Source organism: Talpa occidentalis, unplaced genomic scaffold (assembly GCF_014898055.3).
Source record: "Talpa occidentalis isolate TD23 unplaced genomic scaffold, MPIMG_talOcc4v2.1, whole genome shotgun sequence".
NCBI lineage: Eukaryota > Metazoa > Chordata > Mammalia > Eulipotyphla > Talpidae > Talpa > Talpa occidentalis.
Genome location: NW_026555331.1, coordinates 32,029,317 through 32,046,099, shown reverse-complemented (window position 1 = coordinate 32,046,099; position 16,783 = coordinate 32,029,317). Strand labels below are relative to the sequence as shown.

Sequence of the window (16,783 nt, the reverse complement as noted above, 5' to 3'; positions counted from 1 at the left end):
GTAGACAAGGTACAGAGTAATAGAAATAAACTTAAGATTTAATCCTTGACAACCAAGAGCTCCCAATCTAGAGAGAAAGATAGATAACAAAAGTTGTAAACATTAAGGCCTTGGTGTGGCCTTACATTGAGCATATCAGGATTTTCTCATTTAATCTCTATATTAACTCTTTTAGTGGTTACTCTATAATACTCTCAGCTTTTAGATAAGAAAACCAAGGTCACTCGGGTAATAAATGACACACAGAATCAAAGCAGTGACTGTCCAAGATACAGCGTGCTTTTCACGTTAGCAAGCTACCTAATACTTATGCATACTCAATAACTTCATTAATTCCTACATCAAGTTTTACAAATCAGTGACCTCTTTCAGGTGGCTATTCATTCATAAGTGTTCCCAGGAGTTAATTTAAGTCAAATAGTTATCTGAAATGTACTATTACAGTTAGTAAACTGACTGAACTCCTAGAACAGGATTTAGCACATTCTTTTTTTCTCCCAGGACAACACTGTACACTCAAGAGATTAAAGAAATGAACTTTTAGCTTGTTTTCGGTTTCTTAAATTCCCAATCACTATACCATATTCTGTAAAATGACTGATGATCTAGGTAAATAGATAAATTTAAATTGTTATTAGAAAAATGTATAGGGCAGCATGTATAATGAAATTCTGAAGTATATTTGTTTTAGTTATGTTAATAGTGGAACAATGCTAGCTGTATAAAACAATATACTCTTCCTTCAGACTCTTCATCCCCATATTTTCAATGTCCTATAAATCAAATTCCAAATAAAGAAACCCAAAATTCTGCTAATAAGGATCTGGGCTTAAAAATTTAAGAGTGAAAATGACTGGAAAAAATAAATTCAAGAAATATTTTAAAGAAGAATCACGTCTCATTATATACAAGATAAACAATCTTAACTAACCATAAAATTAAAAATTCTTCAGTCTCCTCATTTCCATTACCTATACTCTAGCCACAGTGGACTATTCCTTAAATGTCCTAAATTTTCACATATCACATAAAAGATCATATAATCACTATAATTTAAGTATATAGTATATAGTTACATGTACATTATACAAGAAGTAAACAGGAAAGCATAAGAGGAAAAGATGACACTCAAAAATGTGTTTTAAAAATATACAAATAAAGGTAATTATAGAAGGCCTTCATCACTGACTTGAGAAGGGATCTGACAGTTAAATTACTTCTTTGTGATGAGGTAATGCCAGTAATGTCCATCCTCTCTTACATGATCTTTCCCCTTTTCTCTGCCTATTTCTTCAAAGCATGTTGACAACACTACACACATTTTTTAAACACTTTGGAAAGCTGTCTTCAGAGACGAATGGTTCACAATTACTATTTTATTTTAACTTCACAAAACCCAAAGATGATAGATTTTTATCTCCTTTTACAAGTGAGTATATTGAGACTCAGAAAACTAACTTGTGGCAAAGCTGATTTTAAACCTGTTTTAGCTTTTTTTGTTTCAACAATAAAACATGTGATCTGCTGATCACATAGTATATTTACTTTTATAAAATTACATTAAAATTTATGGGGGGGGTTAATTAATTTGGCACTAGAATAAGCTGAACTCCACCTAAGATTTGCTCTGCGATGAACAGAAGACTTTTTTAAATTAAATGGAAGTCTTATTTTTCAACTCTATCATAACATTTCCTCTCAAGTTGGGTTCTTTCCCAAAAGTACTCTAATATCATAATTTCCTGGCAGACAGCTCTAAATGAAAGCAGAATTTTCTTCTTTCTTCATCTTTGCAATCTCTTATTTTTAATTTCTAAGAATTTTTTCACTTAGCCTCAACAAGAAGGTGATGATTTTTTTTAATCTCTTATAACAAACCTACACAAGGTTAACAAACACTGCAACATACACTCCCCTAGTACTAAAAAGTTATTTTTACCATATTCATTTTGTTAATAACTAATTTTTTAAAAAAATAAAGATCCAGACGATGTAGACAATGTAAAAGTGCACAGTTAAAAATCCTCCAACATATCCATGTCCTACTAAAAAAGTAAACTGGTATGAAATATGCAGACCCACAAGTTTCATAACTTTTAACAGTTTATTATAAAGACTTTTAAATACTCAACAGCCTTACCAAGTTTTGACAAGTAAAAAAAGGAGGAAACAGAATCTTTAGTTGATTAAAAATAAAAAAATACACTACTCCTACATGAAACGTGCCACCCAAATACTTGCCATATAGAAAAATCCACTACAATTTGTGCCAAAAACACACCACCTATACTTAAAAACTAGATCTACTCATATTTTCTACCTTACTTATTTCCCTATATTTCAAGTTTTAAAAATAAAATACATTCACAACTCATCTCTCCTATCCTCAGAAGGATACTAGAATCACAATAATCCCAAACTTTAATACATCAGAGGTACAACCATTAATAAAAACATAACTTCAAACTAATTTCTGACAATATTAAGACATCTATATCCTGCAATGTGTTCTCTACTCTGACTTCTGCTTTCTTGTTCATAAGCATTCTTGAATAGAGATGGTGGGTAATGTATGAAGTAGCTGTTTTCCACTGTTTGCACAGATGGACAAATGTGCTTTGATTTCACAGCATGGTGTAATTACACAGCAACAGCACATATGAAGCCATTTCTCAGTAAATAAACTAAGGGAAAGAGACTGAGAAATAGTTCACAATCTTAGTGTTTTTTGAAAATAATTTTTTTTTAAATTGGATTTTTACCTGCCTGGATTTTTTTAAGAAATAAAAATTAAAATTTAAAATTCCATCTGTGTCTAATAGAAAAATAGATCATTATAAGACAGACAAATAGCCTGAATATCTCATCCATAGAAATTAAAAATAAACTACTGTACGTGTAATGCTTCTGTATTTGAACAGGTATAAATGCCATCTGAAAACTCCAATTTTCTTTGATAATAACATGAGTCCTCAAAATTTAAGTAGTGCTTAAATGACAGAAACGTTCTAACTTGGGGATTTTATATAATTTTTAAAGCAAAATCTTGTTCTTTTTTGATGCAAAAGTTATTTACATATTAAATTTTAGAAACTTATAACTATGTTTGAATTGATTTTTTTCTCTCCACTGCATAACAATGTTCTTTAGTGAAAGATATTTTTGAAATGTTAACTATGAACAGAAAGTAAAGGGCCTCTAGCAAACAGAAATTGATACAAGGAGCATGCACTTTTCTTTAGAATCAAGAGAACTATTTCCTATGGGATTAGATAAATAATTCTAAATTAAGTAGCAGTTCAGATAAGAACAAAGCAATTAAAAGAACCTATAGCAATAAAAGACTAGACTAGGTTTAGGGAAAAAACAGCTACATGCAGCAACAAAGCCTTAAACACACCAAAAAAGTACCCTTAACTATTTCAATGAATCTAGCTATGAACAGTTCTATGAACTATCTCCATGAGGATTTTTGTAAACTAAAATTCATAAAATATAATGAGTAATCAAGAAAGCAAATGATCAATCTCAGAAGACTTGGTAAGTTGTCTTCATTATGGAATACTTTCTGTCAAAACTAATTCTTTTCAAATGATTTTTTATTATTTTAAAAGTATAATGCTTGGGCCTCCCTCGTGGCGCAAGGGGTTAATCACTGCACTATGAAGCAATCTGCAGCCTCTGCAGCAAAAGTAAGATCCCCAGCGGGCCAGAGAGAAACCCACCTGGCAAGGCAGACCTCTCCTGTCTCGCCCACTGCTCCCCTCAGCAGTGTATTCCAGTCAGTGTGCCTTTTCTGTTCCCCACTCTGTCTCTGGTGAATCCTCTCACCCCCCCCCACATCTCTGGCCTGTACCCCAGCTCTTGTATGCATAAATAAATAAATCTTTAAAAAAAATAAAAGTATAATGTGTAAGGTAGGTTTATTACTTCACTTATTCAGAAAATCTATCACATGGTATACCAGACTTTCCAACGCTGCTAAATATCTTTAAAGTTACTACCTTATTTCCTTTTTAGTCCTCTCTTTCACAACACTAGTCAGCTTTTAACTAAAAGAAAGAAAACTTGGGCATATACAATAAGAATAAAGAACAGAAAAGGAAAAATCAAGATATTGTCTTCTGAAGAGTTTATTACATACATGTTTAATTTCCAGTGGAATTTTTTGGAATTCCATTGCTTCTAATAAAGAGACTTGTTCTTATAATTCCTAGAGATTAATGAACAATAAATTTTATTCATAGCAATGATTTCTCTCCAATGTCTATGATCCAAATTTCACTGGTTATTAACAATAGTAAGTTAACAATGGTTACTGCAAGATAACAAACTAATCTCCATTATCAATTTATAGAGCTATCTAGTATGTTTTAACAGAAAGTAATTACATCAAAACTAATTCTTCTAAACATATGTGACAGTGACAAACACAAATTACCAATTATGTCAATGAGACATATAACTATTTACTTAAAAAGCCCAATAAAACTTAACAAAGGAGGCTAATAAATTATAAAGTAGTAACACATATTTTTTTTTAAATAATAAATTTTATTTTTATATTCCCCCATACAATTGCAAAAGCCCCACTCTGACCCCAATCCTTCCCTTCCCGCCCCCCACCCCCAAAAAGTGTCTCTGGTTCATAGTTTTTTGTTGATTTTGATTTTCACTTTCTTATATTCATTTTCCTGGTCCCTTATTTAAGTTTTCTAGATTCCTGCTATGAGTGAGACCATCCAGTATTTTTCTTTTTCTTTTTGGCTTATTTCACTGAGCATGATCCCTTCCAGCGCCATCCATGTTGCTGCAAATTGCATGTGTTTATCTTTTTTGAATGCTGAGTAATATTCCATGGTATATATGGACCACATCTTCTTGATCCAGTCATCTATTTTTGGGCATTTGGGTTGTTTCCAAAGCTTAGCTATTGTAAACAGTGCTGCTATAAACATAGGGGTGCAGGTGTTCTTTGGAATTGATGTTTCTGTGTCCTTTGGGTAAATACCTAGGAGTGGAATTGCTGGATCATATGGAAGCTCTATGTTTAGTAGGTCCAGAAATCTCCACACAGCTCTCCATAGTGGTTGGACCAGTTTGCACTCCCACCAACAGTGCAGAAGAGTTCCTTTTTCTCCACACCCTCGCCAACATTTGTTGTTGCTAGTTTTTTTAATATGTGCCATTCTCACTGGTGTAACACATGATATTTAATATCTGGATTTGTTTCATTTGGTAACTGATCATACTGTTATCAGTCAGGGTTGTACTTATAAAGCAGCTTCCAGGGCCTCCCTGGTGGCTCAAGGGGTTAAGACACAACCTATGAAGCTATCCGCAGCCACTGCAGCACGAGTTCGATCCCCGCCCAGCCAGGGAGCATCCCATATGGCGCAGCAGACCTCTCCTGACTTGCCTGCTGCTCCCCTCACCAGTGTATTTCAATCAATCTGCCTATTCTGTTCCCCACTCTGTCTCTGGTGAATCCTCTCACACACACGCCCCCAACCCTGCATCTCTGACTGTACACCAGCTCTTGTATGCATAAAAATAAAATAAATCTTTAAAAAATAAATAAATAATGCAGCTTCCAGGTTCCCTGAATGTTGTCTGTACACAGATATATTTTGTATGCAAGACAAAGGCTGAAAGTTCTACATACAAAATAAGGCCTGAAAAGTGATAGTATCACTAGTGTTATTATTTTACGACTACCTTATGATTTACATCTTTTTCATTTAAAAAAGAAAGTAGATCACCAGAAACATTGAGGTGAGAAAGACTCAAGGTTGGATACAAAGAATAATGGGTCAAAGAATAACCAGAGTAAGATAGGGAGAACATGAAGACAAAAGCATACTTAAATGTCTACCTCAGAATGTGTCCATACATGCCCAATTTCTGACTCAAATAAATACACAGTGGAAATATAATTAGGGAAAGAAAGTCAAAACTGCAAGCACCATCACATTTTTGATAGAATATCCCATAGTTTAAAAGAGTGAGTTTTCCAATCTGTAAATAAAGCATTTAAAAATGAAAGGATATTACAGACGGTTTTACTTATAGGTGGAATACAGAAAAACCAAACAAAGGGGCAGGAAAAAGATGAAACTACCAAACTGACCATAGATCTATGGTATACAACAGGGAAGGGGGAAGAAGAAGGGTGGGTGTAGACTGGGAGGGGACAAACACAAGGGACTATGATGATGGTTCACAGGTGATAATGGTGATGGGAGAACAACAGGGACTGCACCTGAGGGGAGAAATCAATTACTGTACAAAAAAAGAACAAAGATGTAAGAAAATAAAAATGACAGAATTATTAGTGCCCAAGTTAGGGTACTTCACAGATTAGGGTACTATGAACAATAAATTTTATTCATAGCAATGATTTCTCTCCAATGTCTATGATCCAAATTTCACACACACACAAAAAACAGGACTTCTTGAAGAAACGGTTGATTCCAGATCTGGGGCAGGAAATGGACAAAATGAATCCTGAATATTTTATCACAATAGAAAGAAAGGAAGCTATCAAAGACCACTAGGATCATGTTATCTCCTGAAGGGACTCCCACTGACCAGAGATGGAACAGTTTGAGATTCAGTAAATGCAAGGAGTAATGCAATGAATTTAAATCCACCAAGTATTTTTAAATCCTTTAGCTCAAAAAGGCATTATAAAAAAGACATCTTTCAAAGAAAATAAGAAGCTAATTCAATATCTTAACAACTGGTAAATAAAGAGAAATAAGCAAGCTTTTTTCCTGTCTTTTCATAAACTATACCACTGGATAACCAAACAAAAGATCAGGGAAGTGACAATAAAAACATTTAAACTAATAAATGAAAACAAAATGAATTTCACCATTTTGCAACACCTAATGATTAATAATAATTAAGCACTAACCATCAACAGTTGCTAACATCACAAAGAAAGATACAATTACACGCTGACTCCTAAGGTCTTATAAGTGTAAAAGATATTGCTACCCTAAGAAATTTGAGTCTGACCCAGTCTCTGAAATCCACTGTCCATTTGCAGTTAATACATAGAACAAAAAAATACGCTGAACTGCACTTTTAGTAAGCAAGCAGCAAAATTCAGGCTGTGGGAAACTACAATTCCAATAACCTGGGTTGTTCATCAAGAAAAGGAAAAGAAAACTGATGGCAGACTAAAAGATTAAAAGTGACAACTCGTATCAAAACTATTTCTTTAATAGGCAAAACTAACTTAGAGATTCCAGCAATGCACATTTAGGTTCTTAATATGAAAGTCAGGATAATGGGAAAAGGCAATGACAATTTGGACAGAGCACTCAGGGGTATCAGAGAGGATGCAAAGTACTGCTTCTTAACCTGATAATTACACTGTGTCTGCCTGACAGTAACACATCAAATATAATAACTCATCAACCATTCATCTGTTACCTACTGATGTTTTATTTGTCAATAAAAAGGTATTTATAAAATACCAGGTTACCAGGGACACCTGGAAATTTCAAACACCTGGGAAAGACTAGATATGTTTCCTTTTTGATAGTCTACGATAGTAGAAACAAGCAGTTAAAAGAGATCAGTGCTCAACATTTCCTACTTACTTGCTTAGTCTTCTAAGGTCACCAACTAATATCACATTACGGGCCAATCAAGCCCACTTTCCTGGGAGTTTGAAATCCTAATAAAGAGACTAATAAAAATAACCAAACCTGTTTCTCCCCTACTCAGTCTTCTCACAATCCTCAAGCTGAAAACTCAGGAGGCAGGACTGAGTCTTTCTTCCTCATTCCCCACATGTAGTCTCTCCTTTGTTACATGTAGGAAGGCCTTTGTTTCTAACTCTAAAATATTACTCAAATATGTCTATTTCTCTCTATTCCTAATGACCCCATCATCTCTAAGCATGAACTATTGCAACATTCCCATAACTTGTTTCCCTGCTTTTATTCTTAACCCCCTACAATTTATTCAACCCAAAGCAACCAGAATCTTTTGAAAGCATCAACTTCTTAAAACCCTGCTTAAAACTCTTTAGTGACAGCCTGCTGCACTCTGACTTAAATCCAAATTCCTTTCCAGCGTCTGTATCATTGAATCTCTGCCCATGTCTCTGATCTCATCTCCACCACTTTCGCCCATTCTACAACCAAGCCAGAGGCTTCATTTCAATTCCTCCCACACACACACTGAACAACTCCCTACCTCCAGGCATTCTCAAAGTTTTTCCCTCTACCTAGAATACTCTTCCCCTACAACTCACACTTGTCAACCTCATGTCACAACTTATGTATTATCTTCTCAGAGAAGCTTCTTCCAAATGCCTTATTAAGCAAATTCCATTTTTATCTATACCAATAATGGTTATTTCTATCCTTCATATATCAAGCTCCAACTAGAGTGTATATTCTGAGGGCAAAGATCTCATCTCTTTCATTCAACAATGTACCCAGAATCTGGCACTTGAAAGGCAATTAATATTGAAAATATGAATAAATAAATGAATGAACTAAATGCTGGCAGCCATTTTATGCCATGCATTTGGGGGTGGGGGGTTTCTCTTTTCTTTCCATATACACTAATTCTATTAAAGTGCTTTCACACTAAGGGTCTGTTTTGTCTTTGTGCACATTATGCGATGCATTTAGATTGGTGATTTTTTTTTTCAAAGGCCAGTTTTTACAAAGAAATGAGAGAATGGGACAACCAAGCAGAGATATGGGGAGATTATGTGGTTCCAGAAAGAGTAAAGGAAATTAGCTATTACTTTTAGTGTTTACTTTCTTCAACTATATAAAAAGTCCCTCCTAAACTAAAAAATAACTTTAGTTTACATTCTAGATCCCTTAAAAACCAAAATCCTAAAAATGAAAAGATGATCTGGTTAGAGAATATTCCATATTTTGAATATAGAAACTACCTCATCAATAGAATTACAAATGCTCAATGTAACAACTTAGATGCAGAGACTTAGTCCAGGGCCTTATAGGTTTGTTCTCTCTTTCCTGGCCTTGGCTGCTCCCGCAATCATGCTCTGCCAGGTCCTCAGTCAGGCAAGAAGCATCCTTATTTTGATGCCCCCTCTGTAATTACTGGAGTCAAAGGTGCTGGATCAGCAATGTATCGTGTGTGGTTTTGTTCAATCCAGATGTCAGTTGGGACTTAAAGAATAACCCAAAACCATGAACCAACTGGGTCTCAATGAGCAATACAAGTTCTACTCAGTGAATGGGGATGGCAGCAAACTGAAGAAAGGAGGTCTAGATTTCTAAATGAAGTATTTCACTACAAAGCGCTTAAAATTTAAGTCTTCCAGAAGCCATCTGCACAATTTTCCACTTAACTAGAAAACACTGCCCCTTAAAATGTACTAAATCATGTTGGTTTATCATGTTGGGGTATACACCAATTAATATCTGAAACGTGAAAAAATAAACCATAAGTGCTCAATGTTCTCCAATTTTATAAGAGTGAAAGTGTGTTAGAAAGAGTGTTTGTCTGTGTATCAAGATACTGATCTTTGTGTCAAGATAGCTGGAAACATCTGAAAATCTGACTCAATCACTCCTTCACTAAGAGGCCTAGTATGACATAAATTCTATAGCCTAATTTAGAATCCACATACAACAGTACCACATGTACATCTATATTAACTATATTATTGTTAACTTTCTGTGATTTTGCTTTTTGTTTCAAAGTCGTTTTCAAGATATATACCATTTGATGTACTTTTAAGAAGTTCAAGATCTTAATATACATGCACGCAGGTACCTTATTTTTAATATTCATACATGCCTGCTTACATATTTGCTACTTTCTTCAACTTGAGACTGTAGAAAGACAGCTGTAATAAAACATTTTAAATACAAAATATCTGCTCTAGAGTTAAAAGCTTCTTGATATTATAATACTCCTAGTATGTGAGGGAGTTCAAGAAAAGTCACAACAAAAAAAGAAAGTTGAGACAAGGAAGAAAGTTTCTGTCAAGGAGATTTTCTCTTTTTAAGAAAAAAAAATCTGAAAACTTTGGTAGTTAGAGAGGGTGGAGCTGGTAGGGAGTCAAAAATTGAGGTCATCATAATTATAGCTGAATGTTTCCAGTGCATGGACTCATTTCCACACCAGAAGGCAAATGAACCTTTGCCTGGTCACATCTTTCACATATTACATTTTCCTTTGTAAACTCTGCCAGACATCATAGATAATCATTTGCTTTTTCCCTTAATTTAACTGGGGCACATATAAAGTGTTCAAAATATAGCTTTTAAACATCTGTTTTTCTCTCCCCTTCATCTTTACCCTTTCTAGAATCTTAAAGACTATCTCTATGATATACAGGTTGTTACCATCACACCACTCTGGATTCCTTTTGCAATGTCACTAGCACTTTTAAGCATCAGAATGGAAATGAAATGTTTCCCATCTGTCACAACTACATAGGCTGACAATACTTTTTCAAACTGTAGGTCACAACTCATTAGTAGGATATGAAGATAATTTGCTGGGTCATGAACAACAAGCAGTTCAATGAAAATAGAACAAAGAAAACAAAAATACCAGGAAGCATCACACAGTACATTTCATGAAACTTCTATCTCAATTTTGTATGTGTGTGGGTCTGTACTGGGTCTTGTTATCATTATTTTCTTAATTTGAAAACCACTAATATATATGACCTGAAGTAATAGCACATCTAGCTCATCTAGACAACTCTGAAACCAGAAAAATTAAATTCTAAGCAATTTTCTGCACTTGCAATCCAAATAAGATGTGTTTGATTGAAACCTGTTTTTTTTTTTAAAGATTTATTTATTTATTTAAACAAGCACTGGGTACAGTCAGAAGTGCAGGAGGGTGAGAGAATTCACCAGAGCCAGAGCAGGGAGCAGAATAGGCAGAAGGACCAAAGTACACTGCTGAGGGGAGCAGCGGGCATGGCAGGAGAGGACTGCATGCCATGTGGGACCCTCACCGGGCTGGGGATCAAACCAGCGCTGCAGAGGCTGAGGGCAGCTTCGCAGTCCAGCGCTCAACTGCTGTGCCACCAGGGGAGGCCCAAACCTATTATTAAAGCTTTACTCATACACATTTCTAGAATGAGATTACTTCAGAAAAACAAATTTCAACCTAACTGTTTAATGTATGTTTACCTTTTTCTTTACCTTTTCGAACATTTCTACTAATAAATGCTATATCCCAGTCTCTTAAAGAACAATGGACCCGCTGCTCCCCTCAGCAGTGTATTTCAGTAGATCCACCTGTTCTGCTCCCCACTCTGTCTCTGATGAATCCTCTCACCCCCCGCATCTCTGGCCTGTACCCCAGCCCTTGTATGCATAAAAAATGAATCTTAAAAAAAATTTAAAAAAAAAAAAGAACAATGGATAAATTAACCACTGGCAAGAGTTAACTAAAGACTGAGTTTATCTATCTTAACTTGAATTGAAGTTTGCTCACCAGGAACTACTCAGATTTTACTGTCACACTTCCTTCTCTCTCTCTAGGAAAAAAGACTCTATTGACTATTTTCATCACAGGGCCTAAATGAATTCGACAAAGTTGTTGCCACCCAAACTAACCAAGAAGAGTCAATAGAACATATGCTTTAGGGAGGACCAAGTGATTATGTAAAGAAATGCTCCTCATTGTTCAGTTTTTTCCCTTGAAATGCTCATAATACTTCTTCCACTTGTCTGCCTCTAAAACTGAGAATTTCCCTCATGGCCTCCTCCCTGAAATTATGGACTGTTTTTTAAGAGTTCTTAAGAGTTCACCTTCTCAAAGACAACTCTAGCTCCATAGTTAGTAAATCCCTCTGATAAGAACACAAGAATTTTACTTTCTAATATTCCAAAGATACATAATATAGACAAAATAAAGTCCACCCCTATTTTGAGTGCAATGTCTTCATTATTTTGCTGATACCCTATTTTCCTACCTTGTGTTGTTTTGTCCTATTCAACTCAATTTCTAAGAGCTGAGAATTCACTTCTACTTTCCAGTCTAATGTCAGGGCTCTACCAATTCTACAGGCTAATGTGGGCTCTTTGTACTGAAGAAATATTAATACTTTTTACTACACCCTTCTATGTCCTCACCCCTTTACCTCTGCTTTTGCATTTAATAAACTATCTTTTACTGATAACCCATTCATTCACAGCAATGTTTTCCCTTATAAATTTTTTTTTACCTTCACTTTTCATTTCATAGACTTTGTAACCTAACATTTTGAACTCAGTCTTCAACTTTACTTCTTCAAACTACCATTTCACATTATTTAAAAAAAAAAAAAAAAAACAGAATACAGCTATAGCTTAAATCAAATAACTCCTATAGTCTGTCTTAAGAGTAAGCTTCCGTATCTTTCTCTCTCATTATCCCTTCCTGTGTTTTTACTGTTTTACACCAACTTTTCTTCCAAGTACAATTTAATCAACAAATCTTAAATAACTATTAATCTATATTCTAATTGAGGAACAAGGCCAGTGTGGTAAAGTATTACCTCCCCAACAATGATATTATTTTCTCTTTTTTGACAAGTGCTGTGTATAACTACCTGGTCTCCAGCAACCAGATTTCTCATGTCGTCCACCTGCCTATCAGAGACCCACCTTCCCACCTATAAATTATTTTACTTGGTGAAGAGGCCATGTTTTGATCATTTCCCTTTCTACCTATCAAAACTTACTTATTCTGTGGCCATTCTTCTCAACTAGTAGTTTCCCTACAAAGAAATCTGATAAGCTCTACCTATCAAAACACTTGTAATTAATAATTATTTAATGGATTTCCCTTCCCAATGGGACATCATTTTAATAATGACTTCTGAAGACTTCTGTGACCTGTTGAGGAAATTTGGGGAATGTAAAAGTCACTCTGGCACCTCAAGTCAGTGACATAGGTGACCACATCCATTATCAATCTAACACAAGCCCCAGAAGGGATACCAAATCAATAATGTGAGGGTAAGAGGGGCTTTACAGAATGGTTAGGACTCTAGGACATGATTCTCAGATCTGGGTGCTCATTTCCAGCTCCCAGTAGAGAAGAATGACAACCAAAGAAGTCAATTTAAAAGTCAGTGACTAAACTGGACCTATTATCCAGACTAACATTATGTCAGCCTAACACTATATATAAGAACAAAATGCTGAAAATATAAAATAATGCATGGGAATGAAAAAATATCAATCCGGGACAGTGATAACCCTTAGGGAGTGGGGGAAAATGCAGCTGAAAAGAGATAAGCTAGGTGACATCAACTAAATGGGTAATATTTTATTTACAAATCTAAGGGGTAATGCATATGTATTTATTAAATTTGCCCCATTATCTTTTGCATGTCTAAAATATTGTGATTAAAAAAAAGGACCAATATGAAGATGACATATACTCAAACAGATGTAGATGAATATTAGGAATACAGAGAAATACCTTATGTTAGAAAGCACTCTAACAAGATACCTTAAGAAACAGACCTTAAAGAAGAATAAAATATAGATTACTAACAAAAAAATTACAAACTTTTCTAAAGGAAAAGCATGAATAAAGTACCCACAGCATAAACCTGAATAAAGATCAACAGGGAAAATTCATGAGGATAAATATACCCCGATGGGAAAGTCTGGAGATTAATTAAGGTTGATACCAAGTGATGGAGACCTTGGGCCCTAAGTAGACTAATGTGTTCCAATCAAAAATTTAAAAAAAAAAAAAAAAAGCAGCCTGACTGAAGTTTCAGCAAAACACATCAGAAGCAATATGTAGGATGAAGCTATATGCAGGATGAACTGTTCTATAGAACATTAGGAGCAAAAGGGGAATAGACAGTAAAGGGCTAGGAAACAGGTTCTGATGTCCTGCCCCTACTCCCAACAGAGTCCTTCTGCTGTTAAAATGTTTCCACTGTTAAAAAAAAACCTTTAAAACCACTGGACTATAGCATGCCCAATTTGAATTATCGCTGTTAATCAGGTGTGAGGACCATAAATCCCTGGAATAGGATAGTTGTAGGGGGAATGAACCTGCAAATTTTCTGATGGAAAATTTGATAGTGTCCAGTGACAAAAAGATGGAACAATGAAAGAGTGGATCCAACCTGGAAAAAAAAATACCAACTGAGCTACAGACTTGAATATGAGCAACATAAAAGTGGTGTTATGATAGATAAGGCAGAAAAGTGACATTCTCACAGGACTTAGGAAGAGAACATGCAAAGGGGACTAGAAGAGTATAGAAGGAGATGATCACACATTACAAAATACTAAGAAAGCAAGTGAGAGTTTCATAGAAGAGGCATCACTGTACACAACCTTTGCAGCCAATCAGACCCAGAGTTCAGGAAGGGCCACCTGACCATGTTAGTTATTCTCTCTTAACTTCATATAACAGGGAAAACATAAACTAACAACAACCACTACTGAACTCATTTAGAAGCACTGTGCTTTACATATGACCTCATTTAATCCTCATTTCAAAGATGAAGCAATTAAATTTGGAACAAGCATAGTAAGTTGTAAAGTCAGGATTCCTATGTCTTAGGACAATAAAAATACAGAAATGTGTGTATAAAGTTCTAGCAAATAGTATGATCTAAAAAATGGTAGCTATATTTTATTATTAGAAGGTAATGATCAATAGAGGCAATGCAAAAACTCACTGTTATCCTTGTCATGGCCTTCCATGTGGAAACTCTCTTAATGTCCTCATCTATAAAACATGACTAATGCCTGTAATATAACCTATTCAACAGGGTTGTTATTAGTATTAAAATGCATTATGTAAATGAAAATGCTATAAAATGTTCTACTTGGTGCACTTTTAACCCTAACTTATAAAGGATTAACGTCTCACATCTTTGCTCTTCAGAAATGTCTTTCTGAATCAACAGAAGTCTCTCTACAGGGTGCTAAAATAAGTCTGTTAAAGGTATAACCATCACTTTCAAAAGTGTATGTCACCACAGAATGGTGATATACCATCTACAACACACCTTCTCCTGATCCAGGTACATTAGGTTACCTAATGTCAGACGTTCTCCTACACCCATAAAGAAACTGATAGCTTAGAGTAGAGGTTTCTAATCACAAGAGAGAAGAGGTTCCACTTCAATTCAGTGTTGTTCAATCAGGTCTTAATATGTATCTCAGAGGTGGCCCTTTACAGTCCCTTCCAAAACAGAAAGGGGCGGGAACAGTGGGGGAAAAAAGTGATTGCAACTTTCCTCTATAGTATTAAAACTGGGAGCCCAGTCAATACAGGAATTTGAATACTTTACAAATGCCAGAGAAGACTCTCCTTTTGCTAACTGGTCTCTTTTGAATCTCCACAACTCTCTTTTTTCCACCTAAACAGATGGTTGCCAGGTCTCGAGGCTCACATGTCCAGTCACGCAATTCACAATAACCACGTTCCTACCTTTTTAATCATTAATGATTATTAATTATTTTAGTACTTATTTAATAAATTATTGTGTCCACGGATACACCACTTTTCAGCTAAAGATGACTAGGTATCAGAACAGATGAAATCTTTAATTTTCACAAAGGCACTATTTGGGAACAAAACTATTACTCTTATTTTAAAATTGAAAGTGAAAAAACTGAAGTTAAATGTTTTATCTAACAACACTTGGTTGGCTGATTCATTCTTGGGGGAAATGCACATTAGGAACTTTTATCAATGGACAACCTTAGCTTAGCTTCCTAAGATTATTTCAAGCACTAGTTTCAAAGATCAGTTCAAACTTACCTGCTGTAGACTCATACACTTCCAATGCCTCAAAGATTAAATATAAGCTCACGTTAAATACCAAAGCATCACTATTTTCACATGCTAAAAGAAAAAAAAAAAAAACTATAGGGGGTAGGGGTTCCAATTTAAGATCACCACTGTCTTGCACCAGAAATACTTCCGAACTTCAGGGGGGCGGCGGGAGGAACACCTGTCAGTTCTGCATATTCTCATTATTTTACAGCTGTGTAGCTATTAATATATTTACTCATTTTTTAATACACTTAATCTGTAAACAACTGTTTCTTCAAAGGGGGCAACACTACGACAAACACAAAACCTACACGGCTGTGAACCCCCTAATTTCCTCGTTTTACGTCTCCGAGGCTTCGTGAAATTGCCACGAGGTAAAACTCTGCCCAACCCCAGGCCGCGGGCCGCGGGGAGTTGGCTCTGCCCAGCGACCGTCCTCGCGCCAGGCCCCGCCGGCAGCCGAGGCGAGGCCTCCCCGGGCCCCCTCGGCCCGCGGACCGACCGCGCCCGAACTCGGACCTGCCCCGCGACCCTCAGAGCGCCCGGCCCGCGGCCGGCCCGGCGGAGAGGGGGTCGCGGCCCCGCCCGGCCTGGCCGCCCCTCCCCCGCCCCCTCCCCGCGGCGGTTACCTCTTGGGCGCCGGCGGCTGCTCCATGGCGGCCCCGGGCAGAGGGAGGGACCGGTGGGCGGCGAGGCCGGAGGGAGACAAGGGGCCGGGACACCGGCCGGCCCAGCCCGGCGGAACAGGGAAACTCCAGGAACTCGGACCAACTTTCCCGTAACTCCGCGGCGGATCCCCTCCCGCTCCCGAGCGCGGCTCCTCCCGGCCCGCCCCTCCCCTCAGCCGCCGGCTGCGGTCTAGGGAGGGTGGGAAGGCCGGGAGCGGGAGCGCGGGGCGGGGCGGCCTCCGCGCAGGCATGATGGGCGGGGCCAGGCCCTGGGGAGGGGGCGGGGTCTGGGCCTGGGGGAGGAGTCGGGGCGGGGAGGGGCGGAGTCGGGGCGGGGGAGG

General features: G+C 36.9%; 1 protein-coding gene across 5 annotated transcripts in view; it reads right to left on the bottom strand.

Annotated features, from left to right (window-relative positions):
• Positions 1-16,578, bottom strand: part of STK3 (serine/threonine kinase 3) — a 230,261-nt gene extending 213,683 nt beyond the window's left edge. The window contains exon 1 of one of the 5 annotated variants that reach the window (XM_037503491.2): positions 16,404-16,578. In XM_037503491.2, coding sequence (XP_037359388.1) covers positions 16,404-16,429 — 26 coding nt within the window. In that variant the 5' untranslated portion in view covers positions 16,430-16,578. Of the gene's footprint in view, positions 1-15,759; positions 16,130-16,403 lie in introns of those variants that run through there. The other 4 variants (XM_054692085.1, XM_054692086.1, XM_037503515.2 and 1 more) reach the window with 4 other exon arrangements.
• Between the last annotated feature and the right edge of the window lie 205 nt (positions 16,579-16,783).